Source organism: Pleurodeles waltl, chromosome 9, assembly GCF_031143425.1.
Source record: "Pleurodeles waltl isolate 20211129_DDA chromosome 9, aPleWal1.hap1.20221129, whole genome shotgun sequence".
Classification (NCBI taxonomy): domain Eukaryota; kingdom Metazoa; phylum Chordata; class Amphibia; order Caudata; family Salamandridae; genus Pleurodeles; species Pleurodeles waltl.
In genome coordinates, this window is record NC_090448.1 from 35,262,266 (window position 1) to 35,285,585 (window position 23,320).

A 23,320-nucleotide genomic window follows, 5' to 3' on the forward strand; every position below is an offset into this window, starting at 1 on the left:
ATCCAGGGTTGTCGTCTCGGGCTACTCACGGGGTCGCAGTCTCCGGGGAGTCCTCCCTGTGGTGGTGTTTCTCTGGATCTCGAGCAGAGGGCGTCAGGTACAGAGTGTGAAGTCTCACGCTTCCGGCGGGGAAAGTGAGTTCTTTGGAAGTTGCTTCTTTGTTGCAAAGATGTTGCTGTTTTTGAGCAGAGCCGCTGCTCACAGGAGTTTCTTGGTCCTGGGGGTCAGGGCAGTCCTTTGAGGCTTCAGAGGTCACTGGTCCCTGTTGGATGCGTCGCTGGTTGCAGGTTTTCGAGTCAGGAGACAGGCTGGTAGGGCTGGGGCCAAAGCAGTTGTTGTCTTCCATCTTCTCTGCAGGGCTTGTAGGTCAGCAGTCCTCCTTGTTTCTTCAGGTTACAGGAATCTGATTTCCTGGGTTCTGGGGTGCCCCTATATACTACATTTAGACGTGTGTTTAGGTATGGGAGGGCAGTAGCCAATCGCTACTGTCCTGGAGGGTGGCCACACCCTCTTTGTGCCTCCTCCCTGTGGGGAGGGGGGGCACATCCCTAATCCTATTGGGGGAATCCTCCAAACTTAAGATGGAGGATTTCTAAAGGCAGGGGTCACCTCAGCTCAGGACACCTTAGGGGCTGTCCTGACTGGTGGGTGACTCCTTGTTTTTCTAATTCTCTCCCCCAGCCTTGCCGCCAAAAGTGGGGGCAGTGGGCGGAGGGGCGGGCATCAACACTAGCTGGGATGCCCTGGGGTGCTGTAACAAAGGGGGTGAGCCGCTCACCACGAGGTGTTACAGTTCCTACAGGGGGAGGTGTGAAGCACCTCCACCCAGTGCAGGCTTTGTTCCTGGCCACCGAGTGACAAAGGCACTCTCCCCATGTGGCCAGCAACTCGTCTGGTTGTAGCAGGCTCGCAGAAACTGGTCAGCCCCACACTACACGTCGGGATGGTGTTCAGGGGGCATCTCTAAGATGCCCTCTGGGTGCATGTTACAATAAATTGCACACTGGCATCAGTGTGCATATATTGTGCTGAGAAGTTTGACACCAAACTTCCCAGATTTCAGTGTAGCCATTGTGGAACTGTGGAGTTCGTGTTTCACAAACTTCCAGACCATATACTCTTATGGCTACCCTGCACTTACAATGTCTAAGGTTTTGCTTAGACACTGTAGGGGCATAGTGCTCATGCACATATGCCCTCACCTGTGTATAGTGCACCCTGCCTTAGGGCTGTAAGGCCTGCTAGAGGGGCAACTTGCCTATGCCACAGGCAGTGTGAGGTTGGCATGGCACCCTGAGGGGAGTGCCATGTCGATTTAGTCATTTTCTCCCCACCAGCACACACAAGCTGTGAGGCAGTGTGCATGTGCTGAGTGAGGGGTTCCCAGGGTGGCATAAGACATGCTGCAGCCCTTAGAGACCTTCCCTGGCATCAGGGACCCTTGGTACCAGGGTTACCAGTAACAAGGGACTTACCTGGATGCCAGGGTGGTGTGCCAATTGTGGAAGCAAAGGTACAGTTTAGGGAAATAACATTGGTACTGGGGCCTGGTTAGCAGGGTCCCAGCACACTTTCATTCAAAACTTAGCATCAGCAAAGGCAAAAAGTCAGGGGGTAACCATGCCAAGGAGGCATTTCCTTACATCCACTCAGACCCTTATGCAGCCACTCACAGACCCACTCATTCATGCACCCACTCAGACCCTAAGCACCTACTCACAGATCCACTGACACCCTGATGCACCCACTCACAGACCTGCGCAGACACTGACTAAGACACTGATGCATGAACACTCACACCCAGACACTCCCACAGCTACACTCATCCCGAGATACCCCTCTTACACCTATTCTCACACCCAGAGAGACAGTCTGCGGTGAACTCCTGCCGCGCATGGTCAAAGGGCTGTGTGGGTTTGGATGGTTATGGGGGTTTGCTGCAGGGTCTGCTTGTGCCCTAAGGTAACTATAACTTACGCCTTCGCCATGCACTGCTAATTATTCCACAAATTACGGCACTCATGAGATCTTTGATGACATCATTGATAGTATCACTGTAATATTTGCAGTAACATTTTTTACCTAAAAATTGCACATGGCAGGGGTGCGTTATAGTTACCTTAGGGCAAAAATGAGTTACTTGAGATAACTCTAACTGATGAATTTCTATGGTTTTGCACGTTTAAAATGTGAGCCTAACTATAATGTCACTCTAACCTTTGATTTTTTTTTTTTCCAATGCAGAAAAATGTAACACACACACACACACACACACGGGCTCTCTCTCCTCTCTCTTTTTTCTCTCTCTCTCCTCTCTCTCTCTCTTTTTCAGGCACCAAGGCAAAAATCTTTTCTCCCACATCATGTTAAGGAATGCCAATCTTGGATTAACGTTACAGAGGCAGTCCAAATTTCAACTTTTAAACTGTCTAATGCAAGAATATATGGAGAGAATGAATTGACCATCCTTCTTTCTATGTTCTGCTTCCTAGAATAAAATCCATCTTTGTAGCAGTGTTTTAGTTCCTATGTGCAAAACACAAGCCTCTTGCTGTGACATTGAGTCACAGAAAAGCTGTGTGTAGCACTCACCATTTTCTTTCCAAAAACTTCCAAAGTTTTTGCAGAAGTCTGCTGTGTTATAATGTCCTTTAAATCTGACACATCTCAGGCATGAATGTGGAGGTAGGGCTTCAGTTAAGTTACACTTCAGAGAGTCAGGTACAACTCATTGAAGAGTGGCAAGATTAAAAAGCCTCCTAGCATGGGGGCGAAGAGGATAAGCCTTTGCCATGTAACGCATCACACAACATGACTCGTTATAGCTAGCTGGCAAGTGGACACTCAGACCATTCTGATTAGCACTTATTAGAAATGAAAAGAACGAAGCCACCATACTGTGATACTTTTATGGGCCTTTGGTAAAACTGTTACAATAGCAATACGTTCCTCATTTGATAGATTCTTTGAATGGTAGTGCTTCTGTTTGGAACTATGCCTGTAAAAGGGAAAGTGGAATCAAAGCATTTTTGATCGAGCCATAGACTGAATCTAACAATAGTGACGTTACTTTATAAAGTCAAGGCTAACAGTGATCCCTGGGTGTATGATAAAGCTCGCTTCATGAGTGGCAAGAGAATGTAGAATCAGCAGATACTTTGAAGTTGCCGTAGATGTTTGCTACTTTACAGCTCTGATATGGATGCAAAAGCAGGTACACAAAACGTATTTGTAGACTGGAAGGCTAACCTCTGCATTTGCCTTCTTAGTACTTGATACTTGTTACGCTAGTCAAGCATTACATCAATGAAAACAAAATGCTGGAGAACATTTTACCCGCATTATTATTTCTCCTGAATTGGTATCCTTTTTAAATGTATATGTGATCCACTAGATTATTTAATCCTCTTTCAAAAAAGGATTGTGTAGTGAGGAAAATAGTGGCAGAGGTGAAGTTACCAAGAATACAGAGCAGATGAGTGTGATTGAAAAAAGTTTTACTGGCTACAAATGTTTGTTTTCTTTTCACATGATTCCTAGTTGTATGATGGAGAATATTCAGACATAAAGCAACAGGTGTCCTTTGCAGGTTACATTTCTAAACTGCTATGAATTTCAATACATAGGATTCCCAGGCTGCCAACAGGCAGTGTTCTTGAATTTGAGTGACATTGCAGATAAGTAAAATGTCCTTTATATATGTTTTAATTCATCTTTAAAATTGTCTGTTTGAAGAACGTTGTAATAGCTTCAGACCACATTTCTTTCCTGCATATTAGACTGCCTTTATTTTTTTTGTAATGTACATTTTATGCATGGGTTGCAACGCCTTAGTGGACTAGTTCAACATTTAATCAGTGTTAATTTTAACTTTACAAACAACATAAAAGCTTTACAGTGGACATAATCAGCTTTCTTTGCTTTTTTTACAGGACCGAAATACTTTTAGAAGACTTATTTTGAAAAACAATGCACAAAGGAGAAAGAAATATGAACTATTTGTCGAGTCTGTACCCATCCTTAAATCGTTAGAGGTAAGATCCTTGGACGGATGTGAAATGACTGCTGCCGTAATGCATTGGACCCAAAATAAATCAGTGTGCTGTCATTGCTTTCATATTGGTGACAGTAAAGACCATTTCTGATAGATACAACTACCTGTGGATTCCTCACCTAATGAATACTCCCATGGCGCCAGCATTCGACAGAAATCTTCTTCCTAGCTTCTGCACGTCGACGAGGACGTCACATTGGCCCACGCGACGCCGTCTGATGTCATACAGGCAATAAGAGGTCCTCGCCGACGTCAGTTCCCTTTTTTCCGTGCATTCGAAACGGTTATCTTCGGGGAGCTACTGTTACTTTCATAGTTACAGTGTATTTTCTGCTGCGTGGATTTTCTCAGCGGTAATAATGTCTCAGAGGAAGTCGGGTTTCAAGCCCTGTCGAGAGTGTGGGGGCAAGATGTCTGTTACTGATCCTCACTCCGACTGTTTATGGTGCTTAAGCTCCGACCACGACGTCGCTACATGTGATTCATGTCCGCACATGAATCCGAAGGCCCTGAAAGAACGTGAGGCTAAACTATTCATGGCGAAGTCGAAGAGGAAAGAGAGAAAACATCATAAGAAGACTTCTTCGCCACGGTCTCATCGGCGTCATCAAAACTCCTGGCGCCGTAGGGATTCACAGCGCCATTCCAGCAAGGAGTCTCGTTCGAGGTCGCCTTCGGCTCGGCGTCGGAAGACTTGGGAGGTCAGTCCCACGGTCACGCCACATCCATCGACGCCGTTGCCTTCTCCGGCGTCACCGACTTCGCCTGGACAGGCGTCTGTGATTGAGGTGATGCAGCCTCAGGCGTTTTCTCCGGCGTCACAGACGTCGAGGTTGGCGTCGGGGTCGCCTTCGATCCAGGCACCCCAGTACCCGGCTTTTCCCACCCCTGGAGCCGATAATACTGCATTTCTAAATGCAATGTATACCATCTTTCAGCAGATGGCTCCAGGCGGTGCTCCGGCTGGTCCTTCGGGGCCGTTGGCCTTTTCTTTGGGTGGTCCTGCGCCTTTATGGCCGGCACCCTTTATGCCCTTTCTCCCTTTGGGGAATGTGGGCTCGGCGCCGGCGCCGGTGGCCGCTCCGGTGGCTCCAGAGGTTTTGGCCCCGGAGGTTTCCATCCCGTCGACTTCAGGATTTCGTCCTGTGACTCCGGCAGGTCCATCGGAGTCTCCAAGACGTGACTTTCTTCGTCCGGCTCCTACCTCGGCGCCGAAGCTGCCTGTGGCGCCGGGCGTGGCGTCGGATGGTTCCGGAGATCGGCGCCGATCCTGGACGTCGGCGGAGGCCATGTCGACTCCGCGTATTGAGGAAAGACTGCACTCGAGAAGGCGTGCTCTTCGCCTGTTGGAAGAGCAAGAATACCAACGAGTCTTGGAGGAAGGAGAGGTTGAGGACTCTGGTGATGGACTCCATGGTCTGGATACAGCCAGTGGGCTGGATACTTCCCCTGAGTGGGACCTATCATCTCCAGGGGAGTATACAGAGGAGGCTGCTACCTTTCACGCTGTGGTTAAAAAGTCAGCTAACTTTCTGGACCTGCCTTTGCCGGTGGCAGAGGCGAAGCAGAATTTGCTGACTGAAGTACTGCATCCGGCCTCTACTGCAGCGGAGCCTCTTTTGCCATTCAATGAGGCTTTGCTTGATCCGGTGTTAGAGGTGTGGAAGAAGCCAGTATCTTCCTCGGCTGTTCATAGGGCTGTGGCCAGGAGATATCGGGCTGCGCCATCTGACCCCGGCTTTCTGTCTAGACACCCTACACCGGAGAGCTTGGTGGTACAAGCCTCCTGTTCTTCTAGGTCAGCGCCTGGGTCTTTCCCGACGGTACCAGGGGACAGGGACTCCAAAAAGTTGGATGCACAATCCAAGAAGATATTTTCGTCTGGCAGTATGGCGTTGAAGGCCACCAACGCGACTTGCATTCTGGGGAGATACATCCATGCTCTTATGGACGACATATCATCTTCATTTACGGAGCTTTCCCAGGGTCTTTTGAACATTGTTTCGGATGCCCAAGCTGCCGCGACCCAGATTATCCAGTCTGGGCTGGACACGACCGACTCAGTGGCTAGGGCGATGGGTACGGCTGTGGTGGCGAGGAGACAGGCTTGGCTCCGCAACTCAGGGTTCTCTGCGGACGTGCAGTCGACCCTGTTGGACCTCCCGTTTGATGGGGACAAACTGTTTGGAGCCAAGGCTGACTCGGCCTTGGAAAGGTTTAAAGAAAGCAGGGTCACAGCCAGATCACTAGGGCTACAGGCCCCTTCTTCTGCCTCCTCCAGATTCTTCAGGAGGTTTCGTGGATTTGGACGTGGCTCTTCCTCCTCTTCCTTTCGGGGGAGATTCCAGCAACCCACCTCTTCCCTCCCTATAGATCATTTAGAGGGAGGGGTAGGGCCCGCACCAGGGGAGCCTCTCAGCAGTACTCTGCCTCTTCCTCGTCCTCTGGAGGGGTGCAGCAGGGAAAGCAGCCTTAGGCTTCCACCATTTCCCACTCACTCCTCTCCTGTAGGGGGAAGGTTACGGCATTTTCTCCACAAGTGGGAGACTATTACATCGGACACTTGGGTTATCAGCATTGTGGGAAAAGGCTACACCCTTCCTTTTCGGGAGTTTCCGCCCCCCATCCCGCCCCACCCATCTTATTGTTCAGAAGAACACCTCCTGTTAGAACAGGAGGTTCAAGTCCTCCTTTCAAAAGGCGCGGTGGAGTTGGTCCCAGAGCAGGAAAGGGGTCGAGGTTGTTACTCAAGGTACTTCCTGATTCCCAAGAAGGATGGTCGGTTGAGACCAATCCTGGACCTGAGGATTTTGAATTGGTTCCTCAAACAGGAAAAGTTCAAGATGCTGACCCTAGCTCAGGTGCTTTTGGCGTTGAACAAGGGAGATTGGATGGTGTCTGTCGACTTGCAGGATGCTTACTTTCATATCCCGATACTCAAGTCGCACAGGAAGTATCTCCAGTTTGTGGTGGGGTCGCAGCACTATCAGTTTGCGGTCCTCCCGTTTGGTCTTACTTCAGCAACTCAAGTCTTCACAAAGGTGATGTCGGTGGTTGCAGCAGAGCTCAGAAGGAAGGGGATAGCAGTATTCCCTTACTTGGACGACTGGTTGATCAAAGCCAAGTGCCCGGAGCTTGTGCTGCATCATCTGCAGTCGACAACTCAGTTGTTGTTCGACCTGGGCTTTTCGGTGAACGTGCCCAAATCTCGCCTGGAGCCCTCTCAGCACCTCCTGTTCATAGGGGCAGTACTGGATACAACATTGAATCGAGCCTTTCCTCCACCTCAGCGGGTTCAAGATATTCAGGAGTTGGTTCCAATGTTTCGAAATGGAGCGGTAGTTCCAGTCCTCAAGGTCCTTCGTCTGCTCGGTCTGTTTGCCTCCTGCATACTGTTGGTCACGCATGCTCGCTGGCACATGAGGGCTCTTCAGTGGTGCCTCCGAAGGCAGTGGTTTCAACACAAAGGAGATCTAGAAGGTGCTGTCAAGATCTCCAGAGATGCTGCTGTGGACTTGAAGTGGTGGATTGCGGGCAACAATCTTTCACAGGGAAAGCCGTTCGCGCAGTCACCACCGGTGACCACGGTCATAACGGATGCTTCCACTCTAGGGTGGGGAGCTCATCTGGGGGATCTGGAGATCAAAGGGCTTTGGTCTCCAGAGGAACAGATTTTTCATATCAATCTGTTGGAGTTGCGGGCTGTACGTCTGGCTCTCAAGGCCTTCCTCCCATCCCTTCGCGGTCAGTCGGTACAGGTCCTGACGGACAACACTACCGCGATGTGGTACATAAACAAACAGGGAGGAGTAGGGTCGTACCTTCTCTGCAGAGAAGCTCTTCGACTATGGTCCTGGGCAGAGAACCATCAGATTTGCTTAGCAGCAAATCATCTGGCCGGGGTCTTGAATGTACGTGCGGACAGTCTCAGTCGCCATTTCTCGGCCGACCACGAGTGGCGTCTCCATCCAGATCAAGTCCGTCTAATCTTCCAGATGTGGGGGTTTCCTCGGATAGATCTGTTTGCCACTCTAGAGAACGCGCACTGCCCGTTATACTGCAGCCTCCAGTATCTGGTGCAGGGAGCGTTGGGGGACGCGTTTCAGATAACCTGGTGCGACCAGTTCCTTTACGCGTTTCCCCCCCATACCCTTGATTCCTCGAGTGTTGAGGAAGATTCGCTAAGACCGGGCCCAAGTCATTTTAATAGCTCCGGATTGGCCAAGGAGGGTGTGGTACTCCGACCTTCTCCAACTCTCGCTGTGCCCTCCGCTCCGTCTCCCTCTCAGGGCAGACCTCCTCTCGCAGTCGCAGGGGCAGGTTTTACACCCCAACCTCCAGAGTCTGCACCTACATGCCTGGAGATTGAACGGGGCAACCTGAGTTCCTTCTCTCTCCCGCCTGATGTAGTGGATGTTATATTAGCGGCCAGGCGACACTCCACTAAATCTATCTACGCTAATAGGTGGTCTAAATTTGTTATGTGGTGTGGAGAGAGACAGATTGATCCCTTACATGCTCATCTGTCAGATATTTTGTCTTTTGCTTTGTCACTAGCGCAGAAAGGTTGTGCAGTGGCTACTATTAAAGGTTACTTGTCTGCCTTGTCAGCCTTCATTTGCCTTCCAGACCAACCATCGTTATTTAAATCCCCTGTTGTTCTTAGATTCTTGAAAGGTCTTCTAAATAAATATCCTCCAAAACCATTCGTTATGCCTCAATGGGATTTGTCCTTGGTCCTGACTTTCCTTATGGGGTCCCCTTTTGAGCCTATGCATTCTTGCCCCTTAAGGTACTTAGTTATTAAAACAGTCTTCTTAGTGGCTATAACATCTGCAAGGAGAGTGAGTGAGTTGTAGGCCTTATCGGTAAAACCCCCTTATACAAACTTTTATGGGGATAAGGTGGTGTTGAGGACCAAGGCTGCTTTTCTCCCGAAGGTTGTTTCACCCTTCCATTTGGCTCAGACAATTACTTTGTCCACGTTCTATCCTCCGCCTCATCCTTCAAAGGAGGAAGAGAGACTACACCGCTTGGACCCAAAGAGGGCGTTAAGCTTCTACATTGATAGAACGAAGGACTTCAGGCTGGAGGATCAGCTGTTCATCGGATACGTGGGCAAGAGGAGAGGAAAGGCAGCCCACAAGAGAACACTCTCCAGGTGGGTTGTTCTTTGCATTAAAATCTGTTACTCTTTAGCAAAGAAGGATCCTCCTGATGGTATTAGAGCTCATTCCACCAGAGCTAAGTTGGCCACTTTGGCCTTGGCTAGGGGTGTTCCTGTGGTTGACATCTGCAAGGCCGCAACTTGGTCGTCCCTTCACACTTTTGCGAAGCACTACTGCTTGGACTCTGAGGTCAGGAGGGACGGCCATTTTGCACGGTCAGTGCTGCAGGATTTCTTGGTTTGACCATGCGGGCACCCACCGCCGGGCGTGGTACTGCTTTGGGACTCTATTCATTAGGTGAGGAATCCACAGGTAGTTGTATCCATCAGAAGAACGAGTTACTTAGCTTCGTTAACGACTTTTCTGGTGGATACATTAGCTACCTGTGGATTCCTCACGGTCCCACCCGCCTCCCCGTTGCCTTTTTGGTCTTACCAAGTAATCCTTGAGTGTGCTTCTCTTGGTCTTTAAGGCTGCAATGGATTTTGTACATATGATACTTGTATGTATATATATATATATATATATATATCTTTGTGTGTATACATAATTAGTGTATATTTGTTTTGTTTAAAAAAAATAAAATAGAGGAGTTATATTAAATATACAGCCATTTTATTGCAATGTTGTGTGATTTACAATGTTATAGGATGTTGCCTTAATCTTTCATTGCATCGGGTTATTGTTCTCATGCACGTAAAAAATGTTGGTACTGACGTCGGCACGTCGGCGAGGACCTCGTATTGTCTGTATGACGTCAGACGGCGTTGCGTGGGCCAATGTGACGTCCTCGTCGACGTGCAGAAGCTAGGAAGAAGATTTCCGTCGAATGCTGGCGCCATGGTAGTATTCATTAGGTGAGGAATCCACAGGTAGCTAATGTATCCACCAGAAAAGTCGCTACCGAAGGTAAATAACTCGTTCTTCTGATGGATACAACTACCTGTGGATTCCTCACCTTATGAATTCTCCCAATGTACCAGCATTCGAAGGAAATTTTCTTCATAGCTCTTCACGTCGACGAGGACATCACAATTGCACGGCTCCGCACGCAACTCCGTCTGACATCATCGTGACAATAAGAAGTCCTCGCCGGTGTGCTGACGTCAGTTCCCTTTTTTCCATGCCTTCAATGCTAACTTTTTTTTTGTTTTTTTCCTGGCTCTCGAACAGTTACTGTTTCAAAAGTGTTCTTGTTGTCTAGTTACACTGTCTCCACCGAAGAAATCAGGCTTTAAGCCTTGTAATGAGTGCAGGGGTCGCATGTCGGTCACAAATCCTCATGAGGACTGCTTGTGGTGCCTAAGCTCGGACCACGATTTGCAGGGGTGCGTGTCCTGCCAACAGATGAACCCGAAGGCCTTGAAGAAGAGAGAGGCTAAGCTCTTTTTGGCAAAAGCTAAGAAGGAGCATAAGGGTCATCGAAGGTCTAAGGCGATGGATTCTTCCTCATATAAGTCCTTGAGGTCTCATAAGAAGCAGCGCTGGCACGATTCTCAATGCCGTTCATCCAGAGATCAGTCACGGTCCCCTCCGAGACGGTGCCATACAATGCAGGAGGTCATCAGAGTCCACAGGCGTCTCTAGCGCCGTCGTTGATTGAGGTCTTTGAGTACCCGGTGCTTCCTCCGTTTAGCTTTTTCTCGGTATTAAATCAGGAACCGGTGGCACAAGCTTCGGATTCGGCCCAAGGGCCTCAGGATGAGCAGAGGCTTCCTGCCTTCCCAACTCCGGGAGCGGATCCAGCAGCGTTCCTTAATGCTATGTTTAGCATTTTCAATAGAGCTATAGCCTTTTCTGGTGCACTGGCTGGTCGCATGGGTCTATTAGCTTTCTCTCTGGGTTTGCCGGCGCCGTACAAACAGGCTCGCTTTGTACTCTTCTATCCAGCTGAAGGTGCTGGTTCGGCGCCAATAACGTCATTGCCTCAGATGATGTTGCAGATGGCGCCGATGGAGTTGATGCCGGTGCCGGATGGATCCCGATCGGGACGCAGTGTATCTCAAACATCTCCTCCACCAGAGCGTCCATCTGTTTTGAAACCGGCATTGTCGGCTAATTCTCTGTCGACGCCGCGGTTGGAGGCCAGACTGAGGTCAAGGAAGAGGGTCTTGAGGCTCTTGGAGGAGCAGGAGTATCTGCAACAGCTGTTGGAGGAAGGGGAGATTCCTGAGCCTATGGGTGAATTTCATGGTCTGGACTCTGTAAGTGGCCTAGATACATCACCTGAGTGGTATCTTTCATCCCCTGACAAATTCACACAGGAGGCAGCATCTTATCACAGTGTTATAAGAAAGGCAGCTGAATTCTTGGAACTTCCTTTACCAGGATCGGAGGTGAAGACTAACATCTTGACTGAGGTGTTGCATCCTTCCTCTGTCTGCGGAGCCCCTACTCCCTTTTAATGATGCCCTTACTGAGCCCATTTTAGACATTTGGAGGAAACCTGTCTTGACTCCAGCAGTTTCCAGGACTGTGGCTTAGGAGGTACAGAGTTGCTCCTGGGGATCCGCAGTTTTTGTCTCGGCATCCAACACCTGAGAGCTTGGTAGCGCAAGCATCTTGTTCTGCCCGATCTGCATCTTGTTCATTCCCTGCTACTCCATCTGATAGAGAGTCTAAACGGATGGCGCAAACAGCAAAGAAGGGTTTCTCCTCGTGCAGTATGGCCTTGAAGTCGGTCAATGCTACCTGTGTGCTGGGGAGGTATATTCATACCCTAATGGACACTGCAATAGCTGTGGTGCCAAGCTTGCCTCAGAATGTTCAGGGGCAGTTTGATGAGCTCCTGTTGGACGCTCAAGCGGCGGCCGAGTAGGTTATCCAGTTGGGTTTGGATACGGCTGATTCAGTTGACAGGGCAATGGGCACTTCAGTAGCGACCAGGAGGCTTAGGTCTTCTGGCTTTTCCACGGATGGTCAGACAACTTTGTTGGACCTACCTTTTGATGGTGAGAAGCTGTTTGGATCCAAGGCCGACTCTGCTTTGGAGCGTTTTCAAGACAGCAGGGCTACTGCAAGGTCCCTGGGTCTCCAGGCTTCAGCATCCACACCCTTTAGGTTTTTTCTGAGGTTTAGGGTATATGGCGGTGGGTCTTCTTTTCGTGGAAGGCCACAGTCCAGCATGGAGCAGCCTGCCAACCCTCTTAGAACACGAGGAGCCACTCAACAGCCTCCCGTCTCATCTTCTTCCTCTGGGGGAGCCCAACAAGGAAAGCAGCCCTAGTTTTCTCTCCATCTTGAATCATACTTCTCCTGTAGGGGGAAGGCTATTTCATTTTCTCCACTAGTGGGAGTTAGTCACATTCGACTCTTGGGTGCTGAATATTGTGGGGAAAGGTTATGCCCTTCCTTTTTGGGAGTTTCCCCCTCCCACCCCTCCCGGTCATTCGTTTTTGTACAGAAGATCATCTCCTGTTGCTTCACCAGGAGGTGCAAGTCCTTTTGTTAAAGGGTGCAGTGGAGTTGGTTCCACAGCAGGAAAAGGGTCAGGCATGCTATTCGTGATATTTCCTGATTCCCAAGAAGGATGGTCGATTGAGGCCTATCCTGGGCCTGAGGCTTTGGAATTGGTTACTCAAACAGGAGAAATTCAAAATGCTGACTCTAGCACAGGCGCTTCTGGCTTTGAACAAGGAAGACTGGATGGTGTCTGTTGCCTTGCAGGATGCTTATTTTCATATCCCCATTCTGAAGTTGCACAGGAAGTATCTCCGGTTTGTGATAGGGTCGAAACACTACCAGTTTGCGGTCCTTCCGTTTGGTCTTACTTCTGCACCTCAAGTTTTCACAAAGGTGATGGCGATGGTTGCAGCGGACCTCAGAAGGAAGGGAGTATCTGTATTCCCTTACCTGGATGATTGGCTGATAAAAGCAAGGTCCCCAGAGCTTGTGCTGCATTACTTGCAAATGACAACACAGTTGTTGTTCAACCTGGGCTTTACGGTAAACGTGCCCAAGTCTCACCTGGAGTCCTCCTAGCGCCTCCTCTTAGGGCCAGAACTGGATACAACATTGAATCAGACCTACCCTCTGCATCAGTAGATTCAGGACATTCAGGCATTGATTCCAGTGTTTCAAAAGGGAGTGGCTGTTCCGGTCCTCCAGGTCCTACGTCTGCTCGGTCTGTTAGCTTCTTGCATTCTGTTGGTCACTCATGTATGTTGGCACATGAGTGCTCTCCAGTGGTGCCTCCGCAAGCAGTGGGTTCAACACAAAGGGGATCACGAGGAGTCGATAACGATCTACAGAGACGCTTCAGTGGATCTATGATGGTGGGCTGTGGACGACAACCTTTCCCAAGGAAGGCAGTTTTGTCTCCCACCTCCGGTGGCCACAGCTATAACGGATGCTTCCACTTTAGGGAGGAGAGCTCATCTGGGGGACCTGGAGATCAAAGGCCTTTGGTCTTCAGTAGAACAGATGTTTCACATCAATCTGTTAGAACTGCGGGCGGTACGTCTGACTCTCAAGGCCTTCCTCCCATCCATTTGCGGTCAGTCAGTGCAAGTCTTACAGACAACACTACCTCGATGTGGTAGATCAACAGGCAGGGGGGAGTAGGGTCATATGTTCTCTGCAGATAGGTTCTGCAGCTCTGGTCCTGGGCGCAGGACCATCGGATTTGCATAGTTGCAAACCATCTGACTGGGATACTCAACGTACCTACGGATAGTCTCAGTTGGCAGTTCTCGGCCGATCACGAGTGGCGTCTCCATCCAGACTTGGCTCTTCACATATTCCGGATATTGGGATTTCCACATACAGACCTGTTTGCCACTCAGGAGAACGCACACTGCCCGTCGTTCTGCAGCCTCCAGTATCCATGCAGGGAGAGTTGGGGGACAGGTTTCAGATATCTTGGTGCAACCAGTTGCTTTACGCGTTTCCCCCTTGATTCCTCGGGTTCTGAGAAAGATTCGTCAGGATCAGGCTCAAGTCATTTTAATAGCCCCGCATTGGTCAAGAAGGGTGTGGTACACAGACCTTCTCCAGCTCTCACTGTGTGCTCTGCTCCATCTCCCTCACAGGGCGGACCTCCTGTCGCAGGGGCAGGTTCTACACCCCCACCTCCAGAGCCTGCACCTATATGCCTGGAGGTTGAACAGGGCAATCTGAGTTCCTTTTCTCTGCCTCCAGAAGTTGTGGATGTTATCTTATCGGCCAGGCAACACTCTACCAAGACTGTCTATGCTAACAGATGGGCAAAATTTGTTTCTTGGTGTGGAGAGAGACAAATTGATCCCATAAAGGCCCACTTGTCTGATGTTGTGCTTTTTGCCCTTTCCTTGCCACAAAATGGATTTGCAGTTGCGACTGTGAAAGGTTATTTATCAGCGCTGTCTGCCTTTCTGTGCCTTCCTGATCAAAATTTATTAGATTCCTGAAAGGCTTGATTAACAAGTTTCCTCCCACTCAGTTTATCATGCCTCAGTGGGATTTGAATTTGGTTCTGACTTTCTTGATGGGTTCACAGTTTGAGCCTGCGCATTCTTGCCCGTTGAGGCTTTTAGTTTTAAAGTCAGTTTTCTTAAAGGCTATCACGTCAGCTAGGCGTGTGAGTAAGTTTCAGGCTCTTAATGTGAAACTTCCTTTTACAGCCTTTTATGCTGACACGGTGGTGTGAGAATCAGGGTGGCTTTCCTTCCTAAAGTGGTCGCTCCCGTTGATATGTGTCAGTGTATAACACTCTCATCCTTTTACCCTCCTCCTCATCCATCAAAGGAGGAGGAAAGACTTAATCGCTTGGATCCAAAAAGGGCTCTGAGTTTCTACATTGAGAGGACAAGAGACTTTCGAGTTGATGATCAACTCTTTGTTGGGTATGTGGGCAAGATGAGGGGCAAGGACGTTCACAAGAGAACCCTTTACAGGTGGGTCATTCTTCGCATAAAGATTTGTTATTCACTGGCAGAGAAGGTTCCCCCTGAAGGTATTAGGGCCCATTCCACCAGGGCTACTACTTCGGCCTTGGCTAGAGGTGCCCCAGGTGTCCACACTTTCGCGAAGCATTATTGGTTAGACTCGGAAGTTAGGAGGGAGGGCCATTTTGCACGTTCTGTTCTGCAGGATTTCTTGGTTGGACCAGTCGGGCCCCCACTTCCGAGTGCGGGACTGCTTTGGGATTCTATTCATAAGGTGAGGAATACACAGGTAGTTGTATTCATCAGAAGAACAAGTTACTTGCCTTCGGTAACGCATTTTCTGGTGGATACAGAAGCTACCTGTGGATTCCTCACAGTCCCACCTGCCTCTCTGTTGCCTGTCTGGTCATACCAAGGCTTCTTTTATTATAAATGTATATATGTTTTGGTATTTTATATAAGCAAATATTGTGATTTATATCTGTATTTGGATTGGTATATATTGTTCTTGTGAAGTCGGTATTCACCTTTTCGCCTCGAAGGCACGTAAAAAATTGGTGAAACTGACGCCAGCACGCCGGCGAGGACTTCTTACTACGATAATGACATCAGACGGAGTCGCGTGCGGAGCTGTGCAATTGTGACGTCCTCGTGAAGAGCTAGGAAGAAAATTTCTGTTGAACGTCTGCGGATTGTGAGAATTCATAAGGTAAAGAATCCGCAGGTAGCTACGGTATCCACCAAAAAAAGCGTTACTGAAGGGAAGTAACTTGTTCATTATAACATGCAACTTTGACAAATGTAGGGCCTCCTCTAAGTTCTTCAGTAACCTAGTACTCCCTTGAGTCGAAGTAGTGTTTCCGCCTGATGCATTAATCAGTGTATTTGTATGCAAAAACACACCTTTGACCATAATTATAATCAGCAAATCTTTGATATTCATCTCACATCTTTTACTAGTTTCCTCAGAACCATTGGACTTGGAAGGAGCTAAGACAGATGGTGGTGAAATAGGTGTAAACTATAGTTTCACACCTATGAAGCACAGATGTTGCATTTTAAACCTCAGACATGCTTCTATAACATCACCACTCTGCCTCAGGCTGTAAAACTAGACAATAAAAGTTGGTAAAGTAACAAGGAAGTATAACCACTGGCTCTAACATGTAGAGAATATCGCATCCAGCAATCGCATCCAGCAAACCCTTCTTTTACTCGGATTAAAACATGTTCAGGCCAGGCTGATAAACCATTAGAGCCTTTTGGTGAATACTAATCTGACAGCACTAATTCTATCAATTTATGTGGTCTGAAACAACTGCTTCTCCTCCAGTGGGATCTTCATTTAAAGTCATAAGTCTTGAATTTTTCAGCCCATGCAATGTTTCCCAGAGCACGTTTTACAAAATTTGTTGAAGTACTTGGAGAAAATCAATCTAGATTTGTTGAGATCTGAATGGTGTGGACAGGGTTCTCACTCTACCACAGCTCCCTCCACCTTTTTCAGGGACCCTTCAAGAGGGACATCCAAGGACATATAATGACAAATAAAATTTGGGTGCACCTTGTACACATAGAAACCCATGACACTAAGGGTACGTTCAGTCTCTGCATACTTTTGCCAAGTGCTGATTTACCAGTGAGATGTCGCTCAAAGCCAACTTTAGAAAAGTAGACATTGAAGAGGCATTAGATGTCATGGGAAACAACTTTGAGCAAGTCTATGAACTTCTCCGCAGAATTGGCTCAGAAGATGAAAAGGGGTAGAGTTCTCCTGTATTGGATCTTTCATAGATTCACATGTTTGAATATTTCCCGTTGTTGAAGTGGAAGTCCCACAGTACTTTAATAAAGCAGTGTACCTTCGTTTCATAGGCTATAATGGCAATGTAAATTCTTTTTAATCGCCTATCTACTTCCCTTTAAAAAAAAAAAAAAAAAAAAACTTGACCTATGACCAATCAGACTCCCAGGCACATCTGTCACTACTGTGAGATCTTGTTGGGGAAGGGAGAGGATCTGCCATTTACCCAATCTGGATTCTGCAACCACCACTGCAGGTCTTTTGCAGTTCCCTCCAAGATCTGAGCCATGTCAGAGAGATTCCCCTGATGCTGCGTCCACTGGAACTTCAGGTCCCACTGCAAAGCCCACATATGCCATCTGGCATGGTGGACCAGCAGGATGCAGGAGGCCATGAGGCCCAGCAGCCTCAGAGTCTTTCTCACCGAAATCCAGGATAGAGGCTGAAACATCTGTATCATAGGCCAAATATCCTGGACTCGCTTTTCGGGATGATAAGCCTGAAACTGCACTGTGTCAGAACAGCTCAGAAGAAAAGGAAGCGTCTGAGAGGGCTAGGAAGGTTTTGAGGCAGAGGAGGGGGCGGGGGTGGACTGAGCGGCCCGCTGACTCCCTGATCCATGAGCTTGGTGGATCCCACGTCCGCATAGGGGCTGTACAGCATGCGCTGGTCGGTGGCCCGGTGGAAATGGACATGGTTGGGTGCCCCTTCATTAGCCACGAAAGGAGGGAGAGGCGGACTGAGGGGGCGAGAAGTGGCTGAGAGGCCAAGGGACCGAGCCGTAGCCCGGGAATCCTTAAACTGCTTGAGCGCTGAGTCCTCCGTGTCTCAGAGGAGACAAGTGCCATCAAAGGGCATGTCCATCAAAGATTGCTGAACATCCCCCGGAAAGCCAGATGTCCTCAACCAGGCGTGGCGTCTCAGTGCCAGCGTTGATGCAACCGATCTGCCTAGTGAGTCGGTCTTATCCAGTTCACAACGTATCATGAACTTGGCTGCGTCTCTCCTTTATGTCACGGCTTGGGAGAGAACGTTCTGGGCCTCTACCGGAACTTGAGGCAGCACTTGCACAACCGTATCCCAGAGAGAATGGGAATAGCGGCCCAAAAGGCATGTGGTGTTCATGAACCGCAGTGCTAGACTGGCAGTAGAAAACATTTTCTTCCCTAAATTGTCCAGTCTTTTTGATTCCCTGTCCGGGGGAGCGGTAGGGAATGCACTAAAGGATGATGAAGTCTGGATGACAAGGCTCTCAGGCGTGGGGTGTTGGGTAAGGAAAAAGGAAATTTCAGCGCAGGCCAATGGCAGTGAGCAATCGTTCTATTTACAAGAGCCCCTATGCTGGGTTTGGACAAGGTCCCCAGTAGGACATCTGTAAGTGCATCCTTGAAAGGAGGAGGGGTTCTGAGTTGGAGGCCCAAAGCTGAAGCAGTTCGGTCAAGAGCTTAGGCCTGACCTTCACAGAACGAAGCTCGAGGTTTAAAACCTCCGCAGCCCTTCTCACCACCATAGAATAAGACGCTCCCTGCTCCGTAGCCATGGTGCGGGGAGAAAACATACCAGTGTCAGTGGAGGTGTCCAACCCATTGTCATCACCCAAATCCTGTACCCAGTCCAATTCAGGCACAAGCTGGTCTTCTAAAGAGTCCAGCGACCCTTCTACACTGTCCCCGTGTCCATACCCATAGGAATAGGGTTCAGAATCAACGCTGGGCACAACAGAGCCCATAAAAAAACACAATCGCCGAGCGACATAGTTCCGGCTCCAGGTCATCGGGAATAAGTATAGGGTCGACATCGATTGTGGGGCCCAAACGGTGCCGGGAGCGCCGACGTCTGACCCAACGCCAAGGAAGGTCGCGTTGGCACAACCGGCGTTGGGACAGATCCGGAAGCGGATCCTGAGGTCCCCTTCAGAGTCGCGACCGAAGTCACCGACTTGGAACCCGAGGAGGCCCTCACCGGCTTCCATGGGCCCGAAGGCGCTGAGGGTGGGTTGGGCTGCCCAAATATGAGGCGCATGGCCTCGTAGAACTCATTAATTTGGGTAGGGGTAGCACCCGCTCCAGGAAAATTGGGGAGACGGGGAGTGGACCCAGACTGAGACTCCGAGGATGGAGGCCTAGAGCGTCGACGCTCTTCCAGCGTTGCATTTTGCGAGCAACGGGGCGAAGTCGAACAACGTTTCGCCGCCGCCTTCTTACCCGAATGTCCAGATGACTTGGGTGAAGAAGAATAGTGGTGGCTCCGCGACCAGTCTCATGACCTTCCTCTCAAATGGGACCTGGAACAACGCGGAGTCAAGTGGCGGGCCGTCATGAGCTTCAAACCGCTCCCTCTAAGCCTCTGGGTTCCTGGGCTGACACTCAGACTCTGGGTCTTGGTTGCGCTCCAAACAGCAGAAGCACATGAGGTGCGGATCCGTCACCAACATTATGCGCTGACTGGAGTCGCAGGACTTGAATACGGTTTTATGGGACATCCCTCGATGCAAACCAAAACTTGTCAAAAACTAATTCGACAAAATGTCGTAGTTACCAAAAAATGACTGGGGTAGCTCTTCTCCGGATCTGCGCATAGACTGGCGTGAAAAGAACTGACGTCAGCGCACCGGGGTAGGCCCTATATACGACTGCCACGTCATCACGTGACCACAACTCCAACAATGCCCGCGGAGTCGACCGACACCACCTAACGGCGCACAGAGGTACTGCACAAAGAAAAAATCGCCGGATTCAGTCTGATGGCTGGGGAAATTCTAAGGTAAGGAATCTGCAACTAGTAGTCTCTTATCAGATAGCTGACACAGCTGAACTTGAAGGTGCAGGAGAGCCTGCCAGGGAGGAGTTCAGTAGGGCACAGAAAACCTGTCCCACACTGGAAGGGTTAAGACAGCAAGGTATCCTTCACGAAGCAGGGGATGTCAGTGGCACCTATGAGGTGTATTGGGAAGACAACCTTTTATAGTCCGAAGCAAGGGAACCCAAACCTGGTGCCACCTGGAGGTAGGAAGTACCTCTGCAGTATAGATAATTTTTGTTGACCCTTGCATATGACATAACCCTGGCAGGTCACCTGAGGCAAAGCAAGACTTGGGACAGACTTGTTCCACACTTTTACTGGCCCCATATGTCTGAAGATACAAAGGAGTTTTGTCTCTCCTGTGTCACCTGTCAAGCCAGTGGCAAGACAGGTGGCACCCCAAAGGTCTCTCTAATTCCACTACCAGTAGTTGGGGTTCCCTTTGAGAGGGTTGGGGTGGATATTGTTGACCCTCCCACAGCCTCTGGAAACAGATTCATACTGGTGGTAGTGGACCATGCCACCAGGTATCCAGAGGCTATATCTCTAAGGACCACTACAGCTCCTGCAGTGGCAAAGGCCCTCCTGAGAATCTTCTCTAGGGTGGGCTTTCCAAAAGAGGTGGTATCAGACAGGTACAAACTTCGTCTGTATACTTTATGGCCATGTGGAAGGAATGTGGTGTAACTTACAAGTTCACCACCCCTTACCACCCCCAAACCAATAGTTTGGTTGAGAGGTTCAATAAGACCCTTAAAGGCATAATTATGGGTCTCTGAAAAACTCAGGAGGAGACTGGATGTCCTATTGCCATGTCTCCTGTTTGCCTACAGGGAGGTTCCTCAGAAGGGAGTGGGCTACAGCACCTTTGAACTTCTGTTTGGACACCTGTTTAGGGGTCCACTTGCACTTGTAAGGGAGGGCTGGGAGCAACCTCTCAAGCCTCCTACACAAGACATTGTGGACTATGTACTTGGCCTCAGATTCAGAATGGCTCAGTACATGAAAAAGGCTATTAAAAACCTTCAGGCCAGTGAAGAAGAACTGCAAAAGCAGTGGTGTAGGAAAATGCCACTGATGGCATGGTCACCCCCTAATCTTTTGCCTTTTGTTGATGCTGGTTATGATTGAAAGTGTGATGGGACCCTGCTAACCAGGCCCCAGCACCAGTGTTCTTTCCCTAAAACTGTACCTTTGTCTCCACAATTGGCACAGCCCTGGCACACAGATAAGTCCCTTGTAAATGGTACCCCTGGTACCATGGGCCATTTTGCCAGGGAAGGTCTCTAAGGGCTGCAGCATGTATAATGCCACCCTAGGGACCCCTCACTCAGCACATGCACACTGCCTCATAGCTTGTGTGTGCTGGTGGGGAGAAAATGACTAAGTCGACATGGCACTCCCCTCAGAGTGCCATGCCCACAACCCACTGCCTGTGGCACAGGTAAGTCACCCTTCTAGCAGGCCTTACAGCCCTAAGGCAGGGTGCACTATACCACAGATGAGGGCATATCTGCATGAGCACTATGCCCCTACAGTGTCTAAGCCAATTCTTAGACATTGTAAGTGCAGGGTAGCCATAAAGAGTATATGGTCTGAGTTTGTCAAACACAAACTCCACGGTTCCATAATGGCTACTCTGAATACTGGGAAGTTTGGTATCAAACTTCTCAGCACAATAAATCCACACTGATGCCAGTGTGGGATTTATTGAGAAATGCACACAGAGGGCATCTTAGGGATGCCCCTCCATACCAGCCTAACTACTAGTGCTAGGCTGACCAGTTTCTGACAGCCTGCCACATAAGACGGGTTTCTGGCCACATGGGGTGAGTGCCTGTGTGCACTCTGTGACCAGGAACAAAGCCTGTCCCGGGTGGAGGTGCTATACACCTCCCCCTGCAGGAACTGTAACACCTGGCAGTGAGCTTCAAAGGCTCAAGCCTGGTGTTACAGTGCCCCAGGGCACTCCAGCTAGTGGAGATGCCCCCCCCCCCCTGACACAGCCCCCACTTTTGGCGGCAAGTCCAGAGGAGATAATGAGAAAAACAAGGAGTCGTCACCCTCCAGCCAGGACAACCCCTAAGGTGTCCTGAGCTGAGGTGACCCCTTCCTTAGAAAATCTTCCATCTTGCTTTGGAGGATTTCCCCCAATAGGATTAGGGAGGTGCCCCCCTCCCCAAAGGTAAGAGGCACAAGGAGGGTGTAGCCACCCTCAGGGACAGTAGCCACTGGCTACTGCCCTCCATCCCTAAACACACCCCTAAATTTAGTATTTAGGGGCGACCCTGAAGCCAGGAAAACAGATTTCATGACGACCTGAACAAGGACTTCTGATGGATACAACTACCTGTGGATTCCTCACCTCATGAATACTCCCATGGCGCCAGCATTCGACGGAAATCTTCTTACTAGTCTCTGCACGTCGACGAGGACGTCACTCTAGCCCACGCGACGCCGTCTGACGTCATACAGGCAATAAGAGGTCCTCGACGACGTGCGGACGTCAGTTCCCTTTTTTCCGTGCATTCGAAACGGTTATCTTCGAGGGAGCAACTGTTACTCTTGCGGTTACAGTGTATATCTTGCTGCGTAGTCTTTCGCTGTGGAAATAATGTCGCAGAGAAAGTCTGGATTTAAGCCTTGTCGTGAGTGTGGAGGCAAGATGTCGGTGACGGATCCTCATTCCGATTGCCTTTGGTGTTTGAGCTCCGACCACGACGTCTCGACTTGTGATTCATGTCAGCACATGAATCCAAAGGCCCTCAAGGAACGTGAGGCGAAGCTGTTTATGGCCAAGTCAAAGGAGAAACATCACAAGAAGTCTTCTTCCCCAAGACATCGGCGTCATCGAGACTCCCGGCGCCGTAGAGAATCTCGGCGTCATTCAAAGGAGACTCGTTCCAGGTCTCCGGATCGGCGCTGAAGGACATGGGAGGTCAGTCCCACGGTTACGCCGCATCCTTCGACGCCGTTGCCCTCTCCGGCGTCTCCAACTTCACCTGGACAGGCGTCGGTGATTGAGGTATTGGAGCCTCAAGTGTTTTCTCCGGTGCAGACGCCGAGGCCGGCGTCGGGGTCGCCTCCGAGACAGGCACCCCAGTATCCGGCTTTTCCCACCCCTGGAGCCGATAGTTCCGCATTTTTGAATGCGATGTATGCCATCTTCCAACAGATGGCTCCAGGGGGTGCTCCGGCTGGGCCTTTGGCCTTTTCTTTGGGTGATCCTGCGCCTCTTCGGCCGGCACCCTTTATGCCCTTTCTCCCGTTTGGGAACGTGGGCTCGGCGCCAGTGTCGGCGCCGGTGGCTTCAGAAGGATTGGCCCCGGGGATTTCCATCCCGTCGACGTCGGGATTTCGGCCTGTGACTCCGGTGGGTCCATCTGCTTCAGCTGCTCTTCCGTCGGCGCCGAAGTTACCTGTGGCGCCGGATGCGGCGTCGGTGGCTTCTGAAGATCGGCGCCGATCTTCGACTTCGGCGGAGGCATTGTCGACTCCGCGTATTGAGCAACGACTTCATTCAAGGAGACGTGCTCTCTGGGTATTAGAAGAGCAGGAGTACCAACGAGCCCTAGAGGAAGGAGAGCTAGAGGACTCGGGTGATGGGCTGCGTGGACTGGAGTCGGCC

At 49.8% G+C, this 23,320-nt stretch overlaps 1 protein-coding gene across 1 annotated transcript in view; it reads left to right on the forward strand.

Annotated features, from left to right (window-relative positions):
* The window catches only part of PRKAR2A (protein kinase cAMP-dependent type II regulatory subunit alpha), a 716,041-nt gene that overhangs the window by 505,185 nt on the left and 187,536 nt on the right, over positions 1 to 23,320 (forward strand). The window contains exon 7 of the mRNA XM_069206211.1: positions 3,933 to 4,034. Within this exon, the coding sequence (XP_069062312.1) occupies positions 3,933 to 4,034 (102 nt within the window). The remainder of the gene's footprint in view (positions 1 to 3,932; positions 4,035 to 23,320) is intronic.